General features: G+C 35.0%; 2 protein-coding genes across 5 annotated transcripts; both read right to left on the minus strand.

Annotated features, from left to right (window-relative positions):
- Window positions 1-15,245: 15,245 nt before the first annotated feature.
- LOC108994607 lies at window positions 15,246-16,141 on the minus strand. Its single transcript, XM_018969882.2, has one exon. It carries the CDS (start codon window positions 16,095-16,097, stop codon window positions 15,471-15,473), a length of 627 nt encoding a protein of 208 aa, XP_018825427.2. The 5' UTR covers window positions 16,098-16,141; the 3' UTR covers window positions 15,246-15,470.
- Window positions 16,142-22,687: 6,546 nt separating this feature from the next.
- LOC108994632 (pentatricopeptide repeat-containing protein At5g01110) lies at window positions 22,688-27,944 on the minus strand. Of its 4 annotated transcripts, none has more exons than XR_001996742.2 (3): window positions 27,451-27,944; window positions 23,905-26,250; window positions 22,688-23,105 (listed from the first exon to the last, which is right to left on the minus strand). XR_001996742.2 is itself a non-coding variant. In XM_018969912.2 (2 exons), exon 2 carries the CDS (start codon window positions 26,203-26,205, stop codon window positions 23,977-23,979), a length of 2,229 nt encoding a protein of 742 aa, XP_018825457.1. In that variant the 5' UTR covers window positions 26,206-26,250; window positions 27,451-27,944; the 3' UTR covers window positions 22,688-23,976. The 4 variants fall into 4 exon arrangements, 2 of the variants coding, with proteins under 2 accessions (XP_018825457.1, XP_018825459.1); XR_001996741.2 differs by having other exon boundaries at window positions 22,688-23,797; XM_018969912.2 differs by having other exon boundaries at window positions 22,688-26,250.
- Between the last annotated feature and the right edge of the window lie 21 nt (window positions 27,945-27,965).

The raw sequence follows: 27,965 nt of genomic DNA on the forward strand, positions 1-27,965 counted from the left end.
GTCATGATACTGATAAATTTTTGTGATACAAAGACAACAAACTAAGATCTACATACCAACAATTCCAATAAAATAAATCAGGGGTCAAAATGTAGATCGATAAAACATTGCATGAAAGGATATTATCAACAGCATAGTAAAGCTAATGAAATTGCTTGAACCCAATTTACAAGCCAATCATGGCTAAGGATTTTCTATTTACTTCTAATGTTATTGATAAAGTAACAATCGACAGGGGACGCTCATTTCTCTCATTTTCTTTGCTTTCACATAGGTTCAATAGATTTACTAATGCTTGAAAGGAAACGTATAGCTGTGTGATCCAATACCTTTATGTAAACACAAAGAAGAAGGAAAGTGTGGTGCAACCTGGGCCTTCGGACCTCACGTGTGGTACATCTCCTTTCAGATTTTTATGTCTCTCAAAACCGACGTACATCTCCTTGGGTGATAACCCATGCATGTTTATAGAAATTTGAAACTTAGTACAAAGATTTACTTCGATTCCTCACCCCCATGAATTTCACCAGGGACTTTTGAAAGATAACTCTAGTTGTTCAAACTACTGGGTTGCTTGAGTGTAGGAAACCCCTTACAGAGTTTAGAAGCTTAGGTTTACATGGACCTTCCAAGATTTATAGTTCAAACATTGGAGGCAGCAGCATTACCATCCCCTCTGACCTTGGATAAAAAATCCATAAGTACTTGGTTTATTAGCTGATGAGCTAGCAAATGAATGTCCCTACTCCACCGTTTGAGATAGATATGAAAATGAACACTAGTGTGGGTTCCTACAATAAAAGGCAAATGGCATAAGTAATTGATCTATTGTAGCCTTTGAAAATAATTTTCTACTGTGATTGAGATCATGAGATTACTCATTTGCCCTTTACCATATTTCCCATCCCGCCAAGTAGGGTTTATTTTCCCTCCTATGACTTTTCTAGGAACCCATCATGTAAACATCAAGTCTGAGAATCTTGTAGATCATGCCAACCGTGCCTTTTAACCCATAACTTTTTTTCCTAACTCTTTAGAACGTATTCTTATGGCTTTTAATATGATTTCCATATTAAAGCTTAATATGAATACACTATCAATTTAAGTTATTGATAACTTCGATTATCTTTGATTATTTATCTTTGAATATACTATATTTTTTCCGGAAACCAATTTAAGCTTAATATGAATACACGTACTTTTTTTTGAAAGCCAAAAAACGTCTCCGATTATCTATCTTTGATAAAGTTAATTTGTGATCATTAATTGTTAATTTGTGGATTCCCGTTGACATTTCATAGCTCCACTTCAATGTCAACATGTTTAAAGCATTACATGGCAATTAACACACTCAATTTACACTATACAAAACAAATGGTAAATAGTATTCATTGACCAAACCTACAGATAACTTTCTATTCTAATATTATTATTTAGTTTGAAATGCTTATAGTTAAAGGTTTTGGTAGATATTGAAGTTGTAGTTACTGATGAGATGTTACAACTCATCCAATGGCAACATGATACTCCCCAGGATATTTGTCATGACTTTCTGCAACTCATCTTCTTCAACCATCTGCGACCATCACCCAAATTTATCATCTTCAACACATCACCAACAACCTTGTCCATCTGTTCAGTTACAAATCAAATTATTCAAGGCGTTAATAAATCTTGTGTAACCAGGGGCAAAGAAAATGTGTGCAACTCACACATATAGAAGTTATGTTTTATTCAACTATCAAAGCCCTCAACATCATAAGTCCTCCCAGCCAAATACATCACCCTTCATAGAAACCTCTTAGCGATAACTAAAATTTTTTTGCATTAAGGGTTAAAAAAAAATTGGTTTTATTTTTTATCTGTATGCATGACAACTTAGAATGTGGTAGCATCATACTACTCCACATATAATGCACAAGGGAACTGTTTTTACATCCAAACACATATAAATCAAAAACATCATTTCAAAATACCAACTCCATGAAAAGATATAATTAGGGCTGTTTTTAATACTTTCCTAAAAGATAAATTCACCTCAGCTCAAGTTAGGAGGTAGCTGAAAACAAGTTAGACACCAAATCAAATCACATTTTTTTTCATAACATACTAGCTTGCTGAGCTGTTAATTATTATTTGTACCCTTTCCTCTTTCCCTATATAGAAACTAAAAAAACTTCAACCAAGCCATGCCTTTTTTGTGTTTGGCCCAATGTTATACAAGCTATTTCTTCATAAATATCTAATTATTCTTTTATTTCTTGGCAACTAAAAATAAAGTTTAGATGTTACAAAAGATGGAGAGCCTTTTAATATGATTATAACAAGTGATTTTCTTGTTATATGATATGGCACATATCACAGAGTCATGTCTAGACATCATGTCTACTCTACATTTCTATTTACTTTCATATATGATATGACACATATCACAGAGTCATAGTCACTCCATTGACTGCGTGTTGTGCACAAAGGAATCAGTATTGTACTACAACAACATTTTTAAACAACATTAAAAAACCCATGTAATCTTATTCTATCATTTGACCATAAACAACCATGTCAAAAATCCTCCAAACAATGCATAACCATATTTCAGTGACATCCTTTCCATAAATAACCATGTCTCAAGTTTGGAATTGGGACTGAGTAATCAAAGGCTAAAATGGGACTCAAATTAACACAAGGCATGGGTCGATGGCCACCATACTCATATGAACCAAAAATCATTGAGCTTTAACATAAAAGTTGTAAAGAAGATTTATCTCAAATTATTAAAGGCTCTTTGGTTCCACCACACTTTCCTGGAAGACATTCCTCAACTGAAAGTTCCTTCCTTACTGGGGTTACTTTGAAATGCTTGAGAATCATATACTCTAGCTAGTACACGTGGGTTCCTTAGCATAAAAAACAATAAGGCTAAGTACTTTGTTGTTTTAGAATTGGTACTTATGTACCTTGAATAGATGAGATTACACATTAGCCCTTGTTAGCTCCTGCCAAAATCAAAATACAAAGCGATATCATTACAATAACTAACTAAAAACTGAAAGACACAAACAATCTATCCCTAGTTGCTTCCAATACACATCGTATAATTGGATCCCAAAAATGCTTTCTTACACGTTTCCTCAAACATAGCCAATATACTTGCTCTGAAACACAGCTAATATACTTTGTTTCAAACACAACTGAAATTACTCAAAATGTTTGGTTATCACAGACATCAAAATAATCTAAAAAAAACATAAGATGAGAAGCTCAATAGGTCTGAGAATTAAGGTATTGATTGTTCTTGTCACTATAAATAATTATTTTCGTTTATGGAAAGTCGGAGTTTGAGAATTTCATATAAAAAGTCAGAATATGAGAAAAGATGCCAAAGCAGTACATGCATATTTCATCAAGAAATATATGAGAATCATACAATAATTATTACAAAGTAGGTACACCCAAGATGCATACTCAAATGGAACCTCTATGAATAAGAATATGGTGACGCAAACTTAAGACCTTAGTTTGAATCACATCCTCAATTAGTGTCATCCATAGAACTGGTGTCATCATTGGTCTATATATCAGTGTCACCAACTTGGTCGTCCTCACTAAATTCGTCTAACATGGTATCACCGGAATCTGATTCTGACTGTGATGTCCACATCTCAATAAACATCAGAAGATTGTTCTTCCCGGATGACATTGGCCTCGCTAGAGTCATCCCCATCATCATCTAAATGCAATTGTGGAACGTCATAGACATTTTGATATGTGATCTTTTGCACGACATACCAAGAACCAGATAGTTTTGTGTCTTTTAGGAAAAATACATGCGAAACTTGGCAAGCCAATGCAAACAGGTCATCCTTATACCAAATTTTGGACATATTGACACTTGTAACATTCTCACCCATCCTAATCCCTCGAGTAGCATCGCCAACGTCAAACTAATCGCAACTAAATAACCATACACGCCGCCATCCCATGTACCTTACCTCCAATATGTCATTCAGCACACTATAGAAATCAATCATATTGGATTGGTGTTCACTTCTAACGAAGACACCGTTATTTTGTTTCTTACGGTTTATTTCCTAATGCTTTGTATGTAACCGTATTCTATTCATTATACACCTAGAATATGAACCTACCCAAGGGTCAAGCCCACAAGCTATTACATAAAGATCGTCAAATACATTATCAGGATCCCTAGCCCGCAATGCTTGAATATAAATTGATGACCACAAGACAAGGAAGACAATGCCAATGATTAAAACATATTGTTAATGGAAATAAGGTCGGGTAGATATAATGATCAATTTAACTTACACGTTTCTTGAGCCACGATGGAAATTCAACTTCATGCTTCCTTTCCAGATCAGATATGCTATGCTCCTTCAAGATGTTGTAGTGCTCCCTACAAGAATTAAAAAAATGGTTTTATGGCTAAGTGATTCGAAAGAATTAATGTAACTTTTAACCCTCACGGGGAAGTAGAAGCCCATGGTTGAATGGGTTCTTACTCAAAGTATTAGATAATCTCAGTGTAGTTGTTGATGGTGTACCATCTGGCAATTTTCAATAATTTCTTCTCTAATTGGATAGGTACTAAATTACCGAGTGGGTGCACTTTCTGAGTAAAAATTGAGAATGTAGATATTTCGGATGTTTGTACACTAACATCAATGTTTCGTTCGTTTCGAGTGAAGCTAGTTGGTACATCATGCAGATACATTGACGCGAATGTCAAGCATTCTACATAAATATATTCCACGGCAACAGATTCTTCTGGGCGGGCTTTGTTTTTCACGTACCGCTTAAATTTTCTCAAATACCTCTTGAACGGATATATCCACTTGTATTGAATAGGTCTTACAAGGTAGAACTATTGGGACAAATGGACAGCCAAGTGGACCATTATATCAAAGTAGTTTGGTGGAAATATTGTTTCCATCTGGCAAAGAATGAGGACGATGTCAGTCTCAAGACGTTTCACAACTTCTTTCTTACATGTCCGTGCACATAATTTCCTGAAAAATATGCTAAGTCCCATCAATGCCAAACGTATATCATGTCTTAAGTACCTTCTGATTGCCGCTGGCAGTAGCCTTTGCATGAATATGTGAACATCATGACTTTTCATACTAGATATTTTTCAGTCACAAACATTAACACATGTCGCAATGTTAGATGCAAAACCATCATAAATTTTACACTTTTAAGCCATGCACAAAACTCTTTCCTCTTATGTCCATGAAACATGAAACATGTCGGAGGGATAGTAACTCGATCACCATGTTCTGTCAAATGTAACTATTTTCTTATAACGAGTTTGGCCAAGTCCTTACGGGCATTGATACCATCTTTTGTTTCACCTGGAATATTCATCAATGTACCTAACACATTGTCACAAATGTTCATCTCGATTTGCATCACGTCGAGATTATGCCTAAATTTCAAAAATGACCAATAAGGTAGATCAAAGAAGATACTATGTTTTGTCCAATTTAACTCCTCAAGGGTGCGCCTTCTCCTTTTACTAGCTTTGCCAAAATCTATATGACCAATGCTATTTAATTGGTGCAGTATAGATTCTCTCAAAAGCTGCGTAGGTGACATCCGATGATCTTTTTTACCATTAAAAAAGATGTGACCTATTGGTAGAAAGCGGCGATGACCCATGTAACAATGTTTTTGCCCATGTCTCAACCATAAAGATTTTGTATCCATTGCAATAAGGGCATACTAACTTCCCTTTCGTGCTCCAACCAGAAAAATTACCGTATACGGAAAAATTATTAATAGTCTACTATAAAGTTGCATGTAACCGAAATCGTTCGTCAACCATGGCATCGTAGGTATCAACCTCATTTTCCAACAAATCATGTAGTTCATCAACTAAAAGACGTAAATAAACATCAATTTCATTCCCAGGCAATTTAGGCCTAGGAATTAGTGTAGACAACATGAAAAATGAATCTTTCATACATAACCACAGAAGCAAGTTATATGGAACTAGAATCACTGGTCATATGCAGTAGGGTTTGCTCATATTATTGAATGAGTTGAATTCATCACTAGCAAGACCAAGCCTCACATTTCGAGCATCTTTAGCAAACTAAGGATGCTCTTTGTCAAATTTGGTCCACACCTTAAAGTTGGCAGGATGCCGCAAAGTGCTTTGATCCTGTACCCTTTCAGGATTGATGCCACCTCATGGATATTACAGTTTTCTTGGATATATATAGTCTCTGCAACCTTGACTTTAGTGAAAAATATCGCACTACCTTTTGGGGCACTGGTCATTTAGAAGATGTGGAGTACAACCACCTAGAGGCTTTGCACTTAAGGCACTCTTGCTTGTTGCTATTTTCCTTTCAAAATAGTATGCAACCGTTTGGATAAGCATGAATTTTAATGTATTTAAATCTCAACACTCGCTATAGTGATTGTGCCTCATTGAAAGATTCTGGCAAGAGTGATTCAGGAAAAGCAGTTCTTAGTAGTTTAAAAAGCATGTCAAAGGACTTTATACTCCATCTGCCAACTGTTTTGATGTGGTGCAACTTCACAACGAATGATAGTTTAGAAAATGCTTTGTAACCATTGTAAAGTGAACGTCGAGCATCTTCCAACTTCTCAAAAGTGGTTGGTTGGGGTTCAACCATGCTGGTTTCCACTTGATGTCCACTCATGTCTTCATCAACGCCAACAGTGGTTGCGGCATGAATGTCACCCAATATATCGTCGATGTCATCAATATAGCTATCGTCATCATCTTCAATATCGTCTTCGTCCTCACCCCTGAAATTCATGGGTTCTTGCTCCCCACGAAATATCCAATCAGTGTAATTTACATCTATACCCATAAATAAATAAATGTCGTTCTACCTCGCTTATAGATAGGAAGAAATTATTACTACATCTACAGCATGAACACTTTACACTGTTGTTTCCTTGGGCATGAGCTCGTGCCATTTTGAGGAACTGTCTAACTCCTTCGGCATATTCTGTTGACCTAAACCTATCGGTGAGGTGCATCCAAGTTTTGTCCATATAAAAAAAATAAAATTTTGAACACTATATTTTATTATCATAAACGTCTGATCTAAGAAACATGGATTGGTTCAGATAACAAAAAAGACACATTTTAAGATGTAGTGTCAAAACCCTCCCTTAATCATTACTAACTCTGAGTTTGTTTTTTAAGCATATAGAATAAACTTTATATGCTTTGTATACGGTGTGAATGATGTATACTCGTTTAATAGGAGATGATTTCATAAAGTCCAATATGGAAGGGTCATTTTTGCTGAATATAGGCATTTTGTTGGATCAAAATGCTTGTAAATTAGGAACATAAATCAGCTCTCAGTTTCTTCATGATAACTCCCAATGTTAAAGCTAATTTGGGTTACAATGTATAAATAGTAAAGTTCACTAGTTTCATGCCACCTAGTTGGTTCAAGCCGAATAACCATATGTATGCATGTTTTCTTTATGTGGTCTTATTGAATTTGTTCATCGTTTACAAGATTATAAAAAATGTAATATATAGTTGTGAATGAACCATAAAGAAATAAAGTGCTTCAATTCCTGAATTTTCTCAACATTGGTTCTTGCCTTCAGGTCACAACATAAGTTGAGAAAGCTAAACCTTGGGGAGCATATTTACCCAAAATTCCAAGACCAACCAATTTTATCTGAGAAACAATAATCACTAAAGCCAGCACTAATATCTAAATTTACATATGCGAAACAAGTACTCAAACCTGTTGTTCTTCAAATGACTTAATCTTTCTTAATGTAAGGTTGAAGGTAACTAAACCGCATGTCAATACAATTGGTTTAAGTGAACTTTCGCGCACTAATTTTGCATATTAGTAGTCAAATGCTCCAGGATTTCAAATAACAAAATCTAACAAAGAGGGTAACTCATGGATCCATGAAGTATATTAGCTTATTGATTACTAAATTTACAAATCAAATAGGACAAATTTGTTTATTCATCTAATTCTATAACTCAACGAAACACAACACAATATTATACAAAACAAATCATGTGATGATGATAGAGGCAGGGCAATAGATACCGAGAGAGGGGGGTGAGATAGACCCTATACAGGGAGAAGGGAAAATCACGACAGATGAGTGGCATTCATATAGACATTTCCATATATACCTTCTTGTGGCGGCGCGATTGTGGCCAGAGAAAATCTGAGATGAAGTCAGAGAAATGGTCAAATAGACCGAAGTCGTTTGATTTTTCCTGCAAATGGAGAGAGAGAGAGAGAGAGAGAGAGAGAGAGAGAGAGTTATTAGCGTCTCTGATGAGGTGACAATATGGCGTGGGAAGGGGCAGCATTCAGCATTGTGTGCGTTAGACAAAGATGCCAGGCTATAAAATTGGGCGAGAAGAAAAAAGGAAATATATATAATTACCAATTTTTTACGGTGAAAAACTTCAATGCAACTAAATGGAAAGTAGCAGATTTTATTGCAGTGATTTGGGATTGTCGTAAAAAACCAAAACCACTGGAAAATGGCATTCTCAATCAAAATATTTGAGCCGACTTAATTTTTGTCACAAAAGGTAACTTATCGCATCACAATTGTAGTTGTCGTATAAATGGCCTTCAATGCATTTTTGCATCAAACTCATATGCCGTGGGAAAAAATTTGGTTGCAAAAACTAAAATTTGTGTAGTGGGAATCCATATTTTATGAAATTTTTGCAGGTAACTTTGATACATATTCCTGCATTAAATGTTTCTAGACACAATTGATATCAATGGAGTTTCGGTGCTTCTTAAAAGTTTTATTCAACATATATATAAAAAAAATATGATAGTCTATGGGATGACTTGTATTAGATTTTGATCATTATGTTTAGAACTCAAATTATATTATACATTTTCCTCCGAATAAAGCATCATTCTCATATACTTGGGCATTTTTCTGCCTCTAGATATTTTGAAGCTTCATACGAGTACAAGTTGATTCACGAGCAATTTAAACTGTGAATTGTGTATTTTTTTTTTTTTGTGCCCAAAGACAATTGGATAGATTAGTGATTCTTTGCTTGCTCTTTGAGATTATAAGGTCCATTTGCTATCATTGATGAACACTTCAATTCAATACTTTCAAGTGATTACGATGCAATTGGTTTAATGCTCATATTCTAGTTTTTACATCAGCACCAGGTAGCATTCCAAGTTTTGATCATTCCTATTTTTACTTCCTAATGTTCTCTATTGTCTCATGTTGTATAATTTGACTATATCTTATGGGGTTAGAAATAAGAGTTCTGATTTTTAGTGAAGTGTCCAAAACAATTATTGTTTCATTACTCAAACTGTGTTGAATAGTGATTCTGGTTGTGGTTAATTTGTAATTGATGTTTTACTTTCTAGCTCACAATGTCACGACGATGGATTCCATGCTTTCATTTATATTTAGACAATGTCCGTTATTTTTTAATATAGTTGCTATGTTTATCTTTTGAGCTACCGAACGATTATTCAAATTTATGTCTAAAGATACATTGGCACAGCTTGTAACTTGGAAGAGAGACTACCTTTGAATCTCTGATGCTAGAAAATGAGTGGTATAACTTTTTTTGATAGGTAGAAAATGAGTGGTATAATTAGGAAAATAATTAAGGACCACAACATATAAAGAGTTTTTTTTTTTTGTCTCCAGTTAGTTTCTCCCTTGTTGGGATCATTAATTTTTTTAAGTCATAGACAAAGTATATATGTATATATTCTTCTTTGAATGAATACATGAGAACTTACCATATATGAAAAATCCGGAAGAAAATATGGTTGAATTGACATTTTCTTTCCCAAAACCTCTAACTTATGACTAGTTGACCTTATTTGTTCATATCCTTTGTTGTACCACTTCAAGGATTTGGATCTAATGGCTTATTTCAGTTTTTCTTAGCTACCAAAATACTTTTCATCCCTCTTTTATTGGCCACACCTTATAAAAAATCCTGCAATTTGAAAGCGATGGAACTCAATTGCTGAATGCTAGAATTTGTTTCCAAGTCAACATATTGACTTCATTTTTCACTTTTTTTTATAGGTGGCTTTCATTTTCAAAATTCTCCCTCAATCTTGCTTATGTTTTTGCTAACTTATTTTGCTAACTTATCAAGAAAAAATACTCTCTTGATCCTATTTCTCTAGTCCAAATAAATTTCTTGTAATTTTTTCTGTTGTTATTATTACATACTCTGGTTATGAAATTGTTCTTCCTACTATTTGCTTCTTCCCCTTATTTTCACCTTTTTCCTTTCTATCCGCGCATGCTTAACAGTTGCTTCTGATGACAGGGTATATCGATCCTGCAAAACCAGATCTCCCGTGTCTGCATGAATGGCATTTCAGATCTGGACTTGATCAGAATATATGGATCATTGGAATGTTATCTGCATATTACCATCCCAATGTAATCTCTTGAATGTTTGCTCCTATGTTAGGTTTTGCTTTCTTTGGTTTTACAACTACTAAATTTTCAAAAAATTGAACTTGTTAGGTTGAGAATGGATGGAAACATCGTATGCGATGTATTGAGCATACCTTATATAGGATTCCTATAGGACTTTTTCTGCTCTGCAGAAAAGGTTATTGGAAAACCTAATTATTCAATTTTTTTACAGCTAATTATCCATGCTTTCAGGAAGAGTTTTAATCTTGATTAGAATTGTAGAATAAAGAAAGGTTTTATCAAATTCTATTTTTTTTTTAACTTTCTTAGTTATAGTTTTTAACATGAGGAGAAGTTTGTTTTGTCAAGAAGAGTTTTAATCACAGCTTATAACTTTGTGATTTCTTTGTTGGTTTTGTGAAAGAGAAGCTTATGGTGTTAAATAGATGGAACTCGTAAAATTACTGACCTTCCACTAGAACTTGTGGACAAGCAAGGTTTGGGGTATGGGGACTTGATCTCCATAAATCCCTTCATGATAGGTCATTTGCCCTTGTTCTCTGTTAGTGTACTCAAATCACTAATTACTACTACATTGCACTTGTAGATGTCTATGTTTTGGGAACTGTGATGCTGGTTTTTGGAATGGGTCTTTATGAGCACTTTGTTAGCAATCTTGACACTACCAAATCACCATTGAAGGAAAAAAATTCATACATATCTAATCTCTTTGGCTTATTCACTCTAAAGGCCAGTTCAAAATTTTTCAGCAATTGAACAACTACAATGCCTTTTAGCCCAAGTAAGTGGGCCATAAGCCAACTTTGACAGATTGATACTTTAGAACAATTATTTCCTCATTCTAGAAAACTTGACTGCTTTAGGTAGTAAAAGCATTGGAAAAGCTTATCTCTATGGTTCCAATATTTGGTCATAAAATTGAATTTATTAGTTCTTTTAGTTGAATCAAGTCTAGTAATATGTGAAATGCATTTAATTCATGAAAAAACCTGTACTATCCTGTCTTTTTTGCTTTTCCATGCCAGACTTTCTAATGTTAGTCTTTTATGCTTTATGAATGTTACTCCCTAAATAATATGCAAGAGAAAAATAGTTACATCTTTAGTAGTGAAGGTCTCTAAAACTAGTTTTTGCTCTAACACTACTTCTAGCCTACTGACCCATCCCCATCACTATCAATACATGGGATGTCTAAAACACCTTATGGACTGGTCAGTATTTTACTATTGCGTCTATTTCATAAATCTATACATGTTTTCTCACCTCTTTGGTTTCATTTTCAACAGAAGGTGAGTCTGAAACATTATAAACATTTGAGGCGTTTGATATATCTACAAATAGTCAACCTCATGTATTAGGGAGTTTTATGAACTTTTGTTGGTTGCCAACGAGTCCCTTTCTTTCATACACTAGTACTGTACTTAACTCTCTTTAGATGATCTCTTCTTAGGTAGAGCTTTATAGTAATTTATATGCTTGTATTGGTGAACAAGTTAGCTGAATTAGTTGCATGTTTATTTGCCAACTACAAGTACATACAACTCATTGCATGTTTAGAACTAGTGCATGCTTGTAGGTATCTACATTCTAGATGCACAAGTATAAGTATAAATACATACCACTGATTTTGTGGTTTGGAGGTTGTATTTGGATTAATGAGAGAGTTGTATATATGTGGTCGTATTTTACAATTGTTTTTTTAAATCTTTAAAAGATTTTTCTGGTGACCTATTTCCACCACAAATATCTATTTTCCACAATAAACTGTGCCACTAATAACCTTTTCCCGCACAAATCAATTACTGGAAATAATATTTCCCACGAGAAAAATCGCGAAAAGGGTATTCCCGACATTGTTAACCGTGGTTTGACACACTTTTTCCAACTTTGTTCAACACCTATTTCCATCGAGAAAAACCGCCACAAAAAGTAATTATTTCCGACAACAGTTAAAGATCCCTGCAAAAATGTTTTTTGGGAACTTTAAGAAGGGCATCCAGTGACACAAAAAATTTTCCGAAAATACTTATTTGTGGCTATTTTCAAGCTTTTTCTAGTGATTTAGGATCACGACAAAAACCTCTTTTTCTTGTACTACAAGTCCTCTTTCTTATGGGGTTAATGAGACAATTGGATGCAAATACTATAGAGTTTAAGGCCTCATTTGGTTACACAGAAGATATGAAAGTTAAAATTTAAATAAAATATTATTATAATATTATTTTTGTTCTTGAAATTTGAAAAAGTTGAATTGTTTATTGTATTTTGTGTGAGATTTTGAAAAAGTTGTAATGATTAGATAGTATGAGATAAGATGAGCTGATTTGTGAAAACAAATCAGGCTTTAAGAGCGAGTTGTCTACCCTTGAACATTGAATATGATCCCTAGTTGGAGCGAAGCGACCAGAATATGCACGAACGGTTGAGATAGCCTCACATATCTAGAGTAGCCGAGTTTGAGGCCTCCCATCACCCTCAAAAGCATTAGAGGAGGCCGTAATTCATAGGCAAGTTTAATCATGGACATAAATAGTTCTCATTTAATTGGGATTTCTGATTAGAGATGTCATAACCCAAGATTTGAGAGTTAGGTTGCATTTGAATATTCAGCTAAGTTGAATTCTTTTTTAATAATAGTGAGTTGAGACGGTGAAGTGGGTTTTGTGGGGTCCACCTAAGATAAGTTTAGATGTGTTTGGATGTTAAGTTGAATTTAAATGTATTTATGGGAAGTTAAAAAAGGTTGTGGATCTCGTATGTAAAAATGTGTTGAGTTGAAAAAGGTTGTGGATCTCACATGTAAAGAGGTTTTAAGTTAGGATGAGTTTAGTGATTTTAGAGTTAAACTCTAGAGTTAAATATTTAGATATTAGAAGATATCTAAATCTAAAATAAACTTGTTCAATAAACCAAACGCAACCTTAATATCTCAAGCTTGAATGGAAAAGTCTAATTTGAAATAAAACATGTACGTTTTCCTGTTTTTGGTTGTTTATGAGATCACGAGCAAGCTTAATTTGACCTATTAGCTATAAGCTGGTGGCCGCAAATTAAATGTCCACATACTCTCACAGAAATAAATAGGATGCAGCGAAGAAGGCCAGAAACCATTAAGATAAAACAAGAATATTAATTAGGCTGTAAATTCGTACCATCACTTTCATGTTGGCTTGCAGCCGAATGCAAGGTTTTTCAATGACAGGCGGCTAGGTGGGAATGGATCAGGTTTTCATGAATGTCATTCATCGATCGCCATGATCAAAGCCCAATTTCAAACTGAATTTCTTGCACATTAATGCTGTTATTGAAAACTATTTGCATTTGTACTTTCTAAATCATCAAGATTTATCTCAAACGCTTAATTGAAACGATCAAGTTAAAATTAAATTAGAATCACGAAGTCTGAATTCAGGACTTACTTCTAACGCAAGGTTAATTAATCACTATTAATTAATTATATATCTACTTTATTATAATAAGTGGCTATATATCTAACTGTAAATAATAAATTTTCTTGTTTTTCTATTAACTTTTCTTATTGTTCCGTTAAATCCTGTTTTACCAAAAAACACTTAAAACCCTTGACCATTTGACGTGTAGTTCACTTGTAGAATTTAATGAAGGAGCATGTTTTACCAAAAATTCCTTAAGATCCTTGATCATTGACGTGTAGCTCTCTTGTAAAATTTAATAAAGACCATATTTTACCAAAAGGCCCTTAATGCGCAAATGAATTGACGTCTCTTTTTTATGTCTTTTTTGTTCTGACATGAGTGTACTCATTTTCCTTTCTTTTTGTTTCAATTTTTTTAAAATAAAAAATTAATAATATTTTATTAGTATATAAAGAGTAAATAGATAATCCAATATTGATGCAGACCAATTCTCATACTTTGCTGAAGTTTAGATTTTTTTTTTAATCTTGATTTTTTGTCTTTCTTTAACCTTATATTTTCTTTTCTCAAACAAATTATAAGCTATTGACTTTTTTATTTTTTTATTTATTTAAATCATTATATCAGATGCACCCCGGGGCTAACGCACCTGGGCCGTTTCCTAGTATGTATATATATATATTCATGATCTGTTTGTATTCTAATATGCACTTAATGATCATGCATGCAAGATCTAAAAAAGGTGGTTATTCAGACTAGAACCAGTCATGATAAATCACATATTGTTTCGGACAACTACTCATGATTGACATGGTATTCAGATGCTAATAATTAATTAGAAGTTCTCATATAATTAAAGAGATGAATTTAAACAGCGGGATGTAGTAGTACTACTAATACTGATCATCGTGATACTACCGGGTTATCAAACTGGCATGGACTAGTGATATTGATACTGCGCGCATGGATCAGAAAGATAAGATTGATCATTAAATGTATTTTAGGGGTCATGATGATCAATTAACTCGGGAATAATTTATAAGCTATATAATCGACTGGCCTGACTAGTACGGGAGAAATATATATATATATATATATATATATATATTATGTATGTATGTATGTATTTCCCATAAAAAAGATTCATGATTATTCAACAACATGAACAAACTTTGATTTTTAATTAGAAGCTGCAGACATTAATATATATCTTAATCTGACTCTTTGTTCTGAATCAGGTTCTACTGCACTAGTACTGATCTCTAGACATGAATATATATTAACTAAATGGCCGTCTCTAGGATCCAGAAGGTATTTCACTCCCAATTTTACTAAAGAGTTGCACAAAGTATACAGAAACTAAGAAAACTGCATGCATGTTTGGTGACGGATCAAGAGAGGAAAATCTAATTGTACTGTATGATTGAAGAGACCAGAGTTCAACAATTAGCGCGCATGACATCATTAATTTATACAATTTACAACAAAAAACTGATCTAAAACAAATGATCTATCATGCATGCTGCATGATCATGTATTACATATGTATATATTGATTGATTCTTCCAGCACTAAAAGAGGACAAAAAAACCTAGCTAGCTACCATATCATAGAAGTTAATTACCCCTTAATTACTTTCTCTTTCTGTTTCAACTCCAACCCTATAAATCTGCAGGGTGAGAACCTAACCTTGTACTCTGATATGGTTTCAAGCTTAGGTGACCAAAGTTGTTCCTTTGACACAACAAGCTGTTCGTAGTGCTTCTGCAACTCAGGCGTGCTACAAAGGGTACTACAGCAAGATCCATTAATTTCCCTATTATTTCCTGATGTTGTTATAAGCCTTGTTATGAACTCCGGCACGACCTTGATTAAACCCCTTCCATCGGCTCCCTTTGTGTACTGGAACGGCTGGGCGCAGTCCCCGAAATTGATGGGTGAATTTTTAGGGCTTGAACCGAAGGCTGCAAGAGAAGAGGCCGAGATGACATCGCATGCAAAGCGATCGATGGGAAGAACAAAGTAGGTTTGGCCACGCAAGAGTCCGTCTTCTATGCCCAAGGCAGGGACAGGGTGGCCGATAAAGAATGAGTCTGAATGGCAAACCATTTTGTCGGGGAACTCGAACATGATCTCTCCGGCAATATGTTTTGATCCGGTGAGGATTCTAGTGGTTCCTCCCCAGAATATTAGCTTCACGGAGGAGCTAGGGTTTCCTTGGAAACATGGAGACACTGCATTTCCCATCAATTACGCGAGAGAGAGAGAGAGATCGAGAAGGTATTGGATTGCTGCGTAGGGAAGATGGAAGAAAGATGGGGGGTTTTATATAGAGAAAAGAAGGAACCTGCGGGGAGAGGATTGACTTGGAAAAAGTCGAGGCTTGTTGTTTAGTCGGTTTGGAGAGGGTCGGTGGTCAGGTCAGACATGCCGGCTCCAGTAGGTTTAATTCCTTTTAACGTCGACACGGGAGTACTCGCTATAAGAAGATGATGAGCTAGCTCATGATCATGATATATATTTATATATATATATATATATATATATATATATATTACTACGAGTCAACTCATGCGTATAATTGGTTGGATTCATGCACTCCTTAGCTAGTGGCGAGTGGCGTGTGGCGTGAATCTGAATGAATAATATTGGCTTTCAATTATCTGCAGTGAGCTAGCTAGCTATCTGCCTCCTAGATTCCTCCTATTCACCATCTACTATAAGTTGGCAGGCAGGGCTGCTGACCAACGTTTAAGCGACAGGCTGATCATCACCATCTAGTTTTCTCATGCCACTTTAGGGCATATTTTGAGGTTTACGTACGTATGTGACCAGAATTATGAGTTTTTATTTTTTTATTTTTTTTTTCATATAATGCAACAATAATATTGAGGCAGCTTTAATCTAATGATCAAAATTATGTTTTATTTATTTCATCATATATCATGCATGCAATATTAATATTAATTGCATGCTCACTAATTTTTATTTTTGTTTATATATATATATATATATAATGAAAGAATATTGTTATTTTTAGACCTCTTCATTATACTCTAGCTGCATATAATTTAGGTAACATAATTTAATTTAAAGATAAATATTAAAATTTGAATCTTACAAATCAAATGTAATCACTATTGAAATGATCGTGTGGATGGTATATATGTTCTACACACCTAGCTTGGTACATAATAGAATAAAAATCATGATCTAGTGATTACTGATTAGTAAATCGGTATTAATTTCGTTTCTCAACTAAAGTACGTACTTTGTAACTAGGCTGCAACCCGATCAAAAAAATACAGATTTAGACCTGAGTCGACCCGACAACATAAAGGCGGGAACTTGACTTGACCCGACCCAAATAAGTCGGGTCGGTTCGGTTCGGTTCAAGTATAGAATCGTTCTGTTACGTAACAAACCCACCTCTCTCTCTCTCTCTCTCTCTATGATAAACCTTCTTCCTTCTCACCTTTTGCCCCCAAATCTCCCTTCATTTCTCATGCTTCATTCTTCCCCCAAAAGTGAAAATCACCTACATTAGAAACTATGTCATTTAACTAGCTGCAGGAGGAGACCCTTTTGGTGGTCTGAGAGGTGGCCATCTATAAGATCTGGTCGGGTTGCCTTCGGATCGTTTCCTGCAAGGCCCACTGCAAGAGCATCGTCAAGAGTGTCCTCAACTCGTCACGCTACTTCGTCCTCAAGATCGAGGACAGTCGAGGGAAGTAAGCCTTCTTGGGGCTCGGCTTTGTGTAGCGCAATGAGGCTTCGAAAATATAAGATGCGCAAAGAAAAAATTACGGTTGTCGTAGGATGCGAAAAGATCTCCATCTCCCTTTGCTTTGCTTTTCATTTATACAAAAGTTTCACCATTTTTATATCTTCAAACTGCCCCTTAAGGATTTCAGTCGACTGAACATTTTCACCCTTTTTTTAATTTTTTTCAACTTGGTCAAAACTCAAGGTTGCGGCGAAGTGGGTTGCTGGAAGGATTTTTTTGGTTGTAGACGCAAGGTCTGTCGTGAAGGGATTTTTTTTTTTTTGTGTAGGTGGGTTTTCAGGATTTCATCTCTTTCACTATAGTATGATGCGGTTCAAAATTTCTGTTGAATAGAAACAAAGTAATTGTTGTTAAAAAATTTAGCTTTTTCTTTTTTCTCAAATATGTATGGCAGGTATGCTACTTTGTATGTAACTCTGTTGAAATTTAGCTTTTACTGGTGTTGATTGGTTTCAACGGATTGCATTATTTAAAACCCGATGTTAAATTTTGACTCGATGAATCCGTCTTTGTTCGAGTTGGACAAATCGGGTCTTGCGGACGGATCGGATGCCAGCCCTTTATGCACAGCCTATATATAACTGCATATATGTAAATGTGTGTGTATATATATATATATATATATCCACGTACGCCTTTAATGATGGACATATATATATGTATGATCTACAAGTAAGAGATCGATGATCAGTGTGACAAAGTTGACGGCCCTGAACATTGATGATCATCTGTACATGATTGACTCAAATTCATGTGGACCTTTGAACACAAAATAAACCAAAAAGTGCATTGTACGTACTCAACCACTCCCATTTAATACCTTACATACACCTCTTGCACATATATTCATTACTTCGGCCCAGCCCCCAGCTAATTGTCACGGCCAGCATGCATGCAATTGTTTCCATCATGCATGCATTTGACCAAACAGGCTAGCTAGTTAGACTTCAATCTGCATCATGGCCATGTATATATCTAGGGATCGAGATCATATATATGAGTAGACTTCTAATTATTATGGCCATATATACTATTTTCCGACGAGATCATAACTTTCATATATACATGATATGTTAGCTCTCTCGCTCTCTCTCTCTCTCTCTCTGTGTGATCACTTTCTCCAATTAATATGGCAGGCTTGGCAGCTGAGCTCAATTATGTAGTGATGGATCCTTTTTTCAATTCGAAGACCTATCTTGACAAGATGAATTTATATATATATAAATATATATATATATATATATATATATATATATATTATAGGACCTTAATTCGATCCTCTGCAAGTACATGACTCCAACAACAAACTGTATATTCGCCATGCATGATTGATCGTTGTTTTCTTTGCATCAAGCAAGACAGTACATGAGTACAGTATAACGTACTATCATGATCATTTTTATTTTAATAATTTGTTCATTAATTTGGATGTAAATTTCCAAAGTTTCTAATCTCTTGTGACTTTGAATATTGCTTAATGCGCGCATGTAGTTAATTAATTAGGTATATAATGCACATATATATATATATATATATGCTTATTGTGGGTATAAAAAGTAAACCTAATAGTGGATTAATTAAGTGAAAAAAAAAGGGTACCTAGAAAATAATGATACTGCGTGTCTCCATTTATTTTTTTGAACTTTTGGCTGATATATAATATTATATATGAAAGCAGCTAGCTAGCTATAGACTAATTCGTGCCTTATTTTCTTAATGTTATATAATAACTAACAGCCGGATTATTGACCATTTTATAATTTATAGTATTCCATGATCATCATCTAATTAATTGATTTCGAGACGTGAAATTGAACGTAGAATATTGTAGACAATGCCGGAGACCATTCCAAAGTTTATACAACTTAATTGATCATGATCATGATCGAGACGAAACTCATCATATATGACGTTCTTATCGTTTGATTTTTTTTTTTTTTAATATTTCCATTAATTGCAAGATATAATTCTAATTGTTCGTGGTTTTCATTTTCCATGAGATCGGCGAGAAATGCGCTCGGCTTTAATTAAAAATACTATAAATTCTTCAAAATTCAAAATTTAATTAGATTTTATATATATATGATCATGTCAACCTTGTTAAATTAAATTAAAGCAAGTTCGGCTTAAATTAAAAATACAGTACGTAGCATTGCTCTTAAAATAAGCTGATATATATATACAGAATCATGGAGGTTAATAAAGTTAAATCGATTTTCCAACATATACATCTTAGATCCAACAAAAATGTATGATAGAGAGCTATATATCCGAATATGAGAATAATTTTCATCTCATATGGCTCTTCCTAAAAAACAAAATCATGTATAATCTAATTTCGCACAACAATACGAAACGAATCAAAAAGAAGATACGTATTAATGTTGTGCGAGCCGTAACATTAATTTTGCAAGATACGTATTTGTAAATGATCACTTGCTCAAGTGTCGACTCACATGTCCTATGTGCATCATGAAAACGATTGAACAATTTGAATTAGTCATATACAGCACACATGAATGTATTAATTTGCATCCACTATATATATATATATATATATATATATTTATATAATTTCCATGGTCATGACCATCACTACTTAATTTTCCGTTCACATTAATATTTCGAAAACATGCTAATATATATAATAACCCAAGGTAACATATATAGGATCCTATATATAAGCTTCACTTTTGTGAAATCTTTTTGTGAATTTAGTTAACATTTCTCTTCAAATATAATCGAATAAGTTCAATCTAATATTTTATATTATTAATCGAGAAGGCTTACTAGTATAAGAAAAATGATTGGTAAGTCTTAATTAGCTCAATCGATATGTTTAAATATTGCGTGCTATATATATATATATATATATATATATATATATATATATATATCTTCAATAAAAAATGTTTATATATCAACCATTTAAATGAAGAGTTGTTATATATGTGAATGAGATAAAAAGAAAGTTTGAAAAGATCTTGGAGAGTTCAACAAATTAAGCTTACTTTTTTTTGTCTTTTGTTCGGTACTTCGTTTTGTCGGCCAGGATCGAGTTCTAATTTGTTTGTGACTGCAATTAGCATGAGGTAGCAGATGATGATCAGCATGTGATCGTTACGTACAGCTATCAATTACAACTCATGATGCATGCATCACGGACGTTGTTCTTTTGACCAGTCAAAGGCTGACTAAAATTAACATATGAATGGATATATACGAATTCAAACAAAAAACATTGACTAAAGGTACGTAAGTACTACGTAGTAAAAATAAGATGAAAATAAAAATCTCAATACTTCCGGCCTATTAATAATTAATTATTATGTGTGTATGAGCATTAGTTTTATTTTTTATTTTAATTTTAATGCCTTGAATCCATTAGTTAATTAACCCTCTGCATGAAGTCAATATATAATCCAATATTAGCATTATTAATGCAGTTTGAGTACTGTTTGTGATAATAATACCCGCAAGGTTATTGACTATGGCTATGATCTCCGTCCAAGCTTACAGTTTTAATTAGCTCTTAATTATTATTATTATTGTTATTTTGATAAAAAGAAAATACAATCATTTTCATTCAAGATAATAATTACATTTATCGAATCATATGGCTTGAGAAAGAAAGTCTGGCTTAATTAATACAATGCCATCACATTTCTATATTATCAACCCTCCAAGCATCGCTAGCAAGCTGATCCGCTGCCATATTCTCCTGTGCACATGAGAGATAGAACAAGTGCCAAAACAACTCTTAAATCTGATCTGAACTTCTTTAAACAGCGCACTAACAACAAACAGGTTACTTTCAATAAGATTCAACAATTAATAAGCTCTTAATTATTATTATTATTATTATTATTTATTTAGTTATAACGTTAAAATCAATGACATGGGAAATATTGATGACACGATTTCTTAATCTCCACCTACATATTATTTATTTATATCATTATCATCTTTTTCAGACCATATATAGTTATCCTGCAGTGATTACATATATGCATATATATATAATATCCTAGCTAGCTAGCTAGCAATGGTTACACGTCTGTCTGTCTTTCTGTCTGCCTTCTTTCTTAAGATTGCAGACCAAAAAACCATCTGATATTCTAGCTAGCTAGGTAGCTAGCTGAGATAGAGACGTATGCAGACCAATTCTTCAAGCATTAATGATCTAAATCACATCATGTACTGCTCCTCCTTTAACTTGAATCGTGCAATATATGTATATATATGTTAATCAGAAAAACATGCAGTTTGATTCAGTCACAGAAAGCAATTTGCAGTGATAACAACTACGTACGTACGCATGCAGCTCGATCGCATTCTCTATGATCATGAGCTGCGTCTTATTTTACTGCAACACCTTGCGGCGTACGTATATATATACTAGTCCTTGGAAGAGCCGTAGAAATCCAACGTCGACGTTCTGGGTTGGAGAGCCTTCGTTGCGTGCGCGCGCACATATAGTTGTTATTTCATGCACGATTATTCATGATGAACGGTGTGGTTTGCTTTTAATATTCAACTTAATTGCTTGATGAGAAATTGAACCATCTAATTTGAGCTTCATGCAAAATTGTATATATAAAGCCGAAACGTTAAGTAGTGAAGGTCAAATTTGTGTATTAGGTCAAAGTTGACATATATAGTTAATGTAATTTAAATCATGTAGAGATCATGATCAATGCGAGATTGTTAAAAAGCTGCAAGGTGTTGCACGTTACTTATCGACATATATATATACTTTGTCAACTTAATTGGAGTAAAATATATTAATGTAAAGTACTAATTCAACTTTGCCATATATGAATTATTCTCTCATTTTAAACTACACTAATTCAAATTCAATCCGTACGTGGTTTGGGTTCATACATCATATAGAAGGATTTTTTTTTTTTTCTTTTTTGTTAAAAAAATAATCTTACAAATGGAGAGATGAATATAAATCCCTAAAAAAACATGTTTATAAGGAAGACAATATATATATATATATATATATATATATATAAGAATCATCCAAAATAAATTTAGACATATATAAGAAGAAAAATGATGCTGAGACATATATAAAATCTGGCTTCCAAGTGAAGCCCTTTCCAACCAAAGCCCAATTAATGATGTAATCCCATGGGCCGACGTCGTTGCACAATTGCTGCAACCCATATTACGAGATAAACAAAAACAATGAAGCTTTAGCTTTTTCATACGATTGGAAAAGGTGTACAATTCATAGAGATAAATAAAAGACAAACGGTGGATTCCACCACTTGAGTTTATCTCAGACCAATTAGTTGCTTGCACCCTGCAGTTTCTTTGGGCAACGAATTCCACAGGCTTCCAACGGCGTGAACAGTCCTGCCAAAGCTTTGATTCCTTGTTAATGGACCACAATCCCCGGCTGTTCCAACACATCTCTTGTCCGTTGTCGCTACCTGGCCGAAGTAAACCCGCCTCACCTGTGATATGTTACACACATTCATATATCTTTGCGAGTAGGTTCCAAATCAGAGTGGAGGAGGAGGGTTACAGCAGATATTTAAACCATCACGGGAAAACATTTTTTGGTATAAGGGGGTTAAATTGCTGCAAGATGACGCAAAGTTTTCATGCAAGCAGTCAAATGTTGTTCGGTTTAGAGTTGAGATGGATTGAGTATAGAAACTCAAGGTCCTGACTATAGACCTGTGTGCTTAAGCTTTAGATCATAAAGAAATGGCTGGCTAGCCTCCTTTGCTTTTGCTCAGCCCCCCATCCCATAACAATTCTGATAACATGCTTTCCAATATCTTTGAACAGTTCAGAAACCTTAAGGCGTAGGTGCTAATATATAAATCACACCCATGCAAAAGTCAAATTCAAGTCTAAAACGTGCTGAATGGTGGATGTAGAATGTGGCATGAAGGACCTTGTTGTGACCCAGTGCAAATCGGAGCCATTAAACTCTCTAGACCAGGATTCCTTGATTCAAAGTCCCCTATAGGACAAATTTAAATGTATAAACTTCGTTAATTCAAAACCCCCTGTCCAAATTAATCACAAGGCTCATCCAGGATAGAAGTAGCGTCCCCTTAATCACAAGCAATTAAACTATGCCCATTTCCATGAACACCAATCTCTGCTTTCTTATACTCTTTGAGCACTTCTTGTACTGTTACACAAACAGAAGAGTAAGATAATCACAAGACTGCAGTTATATAGCTCAGCATTCTATATTGCATGTAAGAATGAAGAACGCAAAACGATAATAAATCCCACCTTCAGTCTTCAGTATAAATCTGCCATGCAGCCAAATGAACACAGTTTGCCACTACTAAAACAGCTAAATAGTTAGAATTTATCATCTGGAACATATCCCCTTTGTAACATTTCATCATGGAACTGAAATGCCGCCTTCAGGTTGTCCTGGCTCACATGTCCATTTATCAATGAGGTGTAGGTGGATCTATCAGGATTTATGCCTTTCTCAATCATCTTCCGCAATATTAGTTCGGCCCCTTTCATTCTACCTTCTCTACAAAACCCATTCAAAATTACATTATATGTAATAATGTCTGGCAATAGTCCTTGTCTCTCCATCTTGTTTATCAAAACAAAAGCTTTGTCCATATTCTCTTCTTTTACGTAACCATTGATAAGAGTGTTATAAGTAATGCCATCAGGAACAACTCCTTTTGACATCATCTTGCTCAAGAAGTCATCTGCCTTCAATGCATTACCTGACCGGCAATAGCCCTTTACAACAGTGTTGCATGTAACTAGAGAAGGTTTGATACCTTTTTCAACCATCTCATCCCACAACCTGAAAGCCTCAGATACATGCCCCATACTACAAAATCCATTAATGAGAATGCCATAGGAAATGTGATTGGGAGAAATCCCTCTAGAGATCATATCATCCCATAACTCCTCAGCTTTCTCCATTTCACCTACTTTGCAAAACCCATCAATTAATGTATTGTACGTCACTATGTCAGGCTTGAGATTCCTCTGCGTCATTGTCTCAAACAAGCCAAGTGCTTTATTCATATTCCCAACCTTGCAATACCCATGAATGAGAGTGGTGAAAGTGTAGAAATCAGGAAAGACACCCCTTTCTACCATCTCGTTGAAGAGCTCATTTGCATCAGCCAGCATCTTCTCCCTGCACAATCCATTCAAAATGGTGTTGTATGTAACCACATCCATAACACAACCCCGCTCAAGCATTTCATCCCGCATCTTCAATGCCTCTGACATTGTGCCGTTTCTGCAATACCCATCTATAAGAATCGTATAGATGACATTATCTGGAACCAAGCTAGCTTTCTTCATATTTCCGAAATGCAATAATGCCTTATCAAGATGCCCATTCCTCATAAAAACCCCAATAAGTGAACTAAAGCTAAATAAATCAGGAACGACACCACGGTGCAGCATTTCATTAAAAATCTCTTCAGCTTCCGAAATATTATCCTTTCTGCAACTCTCCGCAAGTAGTGTGTTATACGTAGCAGTATCAGGACACAACCCGTTACGCAACATCTCCTCCAATACTTCCTTTGCTCTTCCGTACTTTCTGTTCTTACATAAACCATTTATGATGGCATTATAAGTGAAAATGCCTGGTTTTAACCCCTTATCCGACATTGAGTGCATTACGTCAAAAGCTTCATCTATTAGCCCTTCAAGACAATATGCATTGATTAGTGTATTATACGTCACAATATCTGGAAAAACCCCCTTCTCTTTCATGTCCGACAAGAACAAGTCGACACTATCAATTTTCCCATCTTTACATAACGCATTAACCATAATATTTAGTGTATAAACATTCAAACCAATCCCACTCCTAACAACTTCCCCATATACCTCCCATGCCAAATCAACCCACCCTACCTTCACAAGCCCACCAAGAAGACTATTGCAGGCATTGATAGAAACAGGAAACCCTTTACTTCTCAACAAACGAAATGCCTCAGACCCTTCCCTTAACTTCCTAGCTTGTACATAGGTCCTAATCAACAAATCAAAAACCGATGAATTGGACCCCAATCGGTCACACACCAAAGCCAACGATTCAACAACCTCAACCCGCAATACTCCACTCTTCCGTACCATTCTAAGAACCAAAGACTGCGCATCTGAAAGCCTCCGGCTACTTACCAAAATGTGAGCCATTGCACTCAAAGATTGCGACGAATGCTTAAAATTTGGACAATTCAACAAAATTGAGTCAATGAATCTCTGACCCAGAAGCAAATTTCCACGACACCGGTAAAGAACTTCAACCACAAGTAAAGGGTTTAACAGAAATAGATAATTGCGCAATGAATTGGAATTACCTTGCTTTAAACAGAACAGCGTCTTCTCAACCAAGAAAGAATCTGATAGAGGAGGAATTGAATCTGATTGGTCCTGGGTTTGAAGGGCTCTGAGGCCATGGTTAGGATCAGGATTTGGTGGAGAAGAGTGGGAGTGAAGTCCGTGAGAATGAGCTTGGTCATGGAATGGTGGTTTTGTGAAGAAGAATGTGACTCTGAGAGTGGGTCTTGGGGAAAGTAGCCGTTGAGTGGCCATTTGAATGTGGAAGAGTTGCCTGGGTTGCTTTTGCTCATCTCACTGCTGCAAAGTTGCAAACAAAGAGAGGAAAAGTTTTAGTTGATATAGACTGCCAAAATTTCACACAGAATAGAGCAATTTTCAGCTTATGGGAAACAGTAGTACTAGTACTAGTTATGACACGCAACTAGAATTAAACAGAGAGAAAAAGCATAAGAGGAGGACTTAAAGCAAAACAGGGTTGCAGGAAGGAGTTGATCAAATATGAAAAGAGATGAAAATAGATGAATGAGTATCATATATAAAATCATGTAACACTAGTAAACATGGAATTATATATATATATAAACAAGAATCAGAACCCTACATAAAATTTCAAACACTTTATAAATATGCATGGTTTATTAGTTGAACTAACAATGAACAAGCAAACCAGAACCGTATGACAATATTTAACTTTCTATTCTCTACTAAACATTGAGTCTATGACTGCTTTTGGGAATTAGAATCAGAGCACATACATGAGTCACATAAAAAAAATGGAGAAATAAATGTAGACTAGACTTAAAAGAAAGTAATTTAACAAGTCTCACGAACTTGAGCTTCTGTTAAAAAAAAAGTATGATCAGAATGCAAGCCAATTCAATACCCCCGCGCACACACACTTTTCTATATATCTTCTATCTTCTATATATAAAAGCTTCTATCTGAGTGAACTGTAAATTTTTGTCTCACATATTATTTCCCATTTTAGCCCTGATTTTATGACCAAATCCCATTTTGTTTTCTTCTACATCTTTTCTACAGATTACTCAAACAAGCTACAGCACAAAATGGATCGTCAAGTGATAATACCAAAACTGTAAATAATCTCCGTTTTTTTTCTGTCATTGCAGGATGTGAGTAAGAAAATCCTTCCAGACAATTCCACAAACCCAATCACAAACCAAAAATCCAAATTCACAAAACAATTCCTCATATGATTACCGAAAAATAGGCTGGTATGAGTAAAAATTTCCAAACAGAAACAAAAAATCCAAATTCACAAAAAAAAAAAAAATTCCTCAGATGCTTCAGGAGGGTGGCGATGCGACTAGGGTTCCTGGGACTCTCGGACTTTGACAAAAATCAACACAATCACAAACGAAATAAAAAATACCTCTCGGATTTCTACAGATTTAGAAAGCAAATTACACCTGTGAAAAGGAAAGCAACAGAGAGAGAGAGAGATGAAAAGAGATGGAGTCTGTTTTTTCTCCTCACCTTGCGTTGGAGCCGTAGGCAATCACCCACGGGATGGGATTTTCGGTGCGTGCAAGAAAGAAGCCGTAGGGAATCGGAAGAAAAGAACTACAAAGAAATCCTAGGAACAGAGCATGCTAGCGAACGCACTGTTAACAGAGAAACCCCAGGAGCCCCATGGGCCACAGATGGACGAAACACACCTCTCCTCCGTCCAAGGTCTTCACCGAATGAAAAAAAACATGCTAGACGACGCACTGAGAAAAACGAAAGAAACCATGCTAGCAGCTGCTTTAGTCTCTTCTCTCTTTCTCTCTCTGTGCAGTGATGAGAAAAATGAAGTGGACTTTTCGATTTCTTCTTCTTGGAACGAAGTCGTTGATCCGAGTTAGAGTTAAGCTTGGCAGGCCATTGCCAAAATCGCACGCTGTTTTGTGTGATTCTGTGGAAGCTTGCGGTGGAAATCTGATGGAACGGAGAAAAGAGCGAAAAAATTGGGACTCACTCGGATAATATCACACACGCACACACTGGGA

The sequence above is a fragment of the Juglans regia genome, chromosome 14 (genome assembly GCF_001411555.2).
Source record: "Juglans regia cultivar Chandler chromosome 14, Walnut 2.0, whole genome shotgun sequence".
Classification (NCBI taxonomy): domain Eukaryota; kingdom Viridiplantae; phylum Streptophyta; class Magnoliopsida; order Fagales; family Juglandaceae; genus Juglans; species Juglans regia.

Excerpts from the sequence above, each read along its gene's own strand:
- LOC108994632 (XM_018969912.2), bottom strand. The coding sequence starts at position 26,205 with ATGGCCACTCAACGGCTACTTTCCCCAAGACCCACTCTCAGAGTCACA.
- LOC108994607 (XM_018969882.2), bottom strand. The coding sequence starts at position 16,097 with ATGGGAAATGCAGTGTCTCCATGTTTCCAAGGAAACCCTAGCTCCTCC.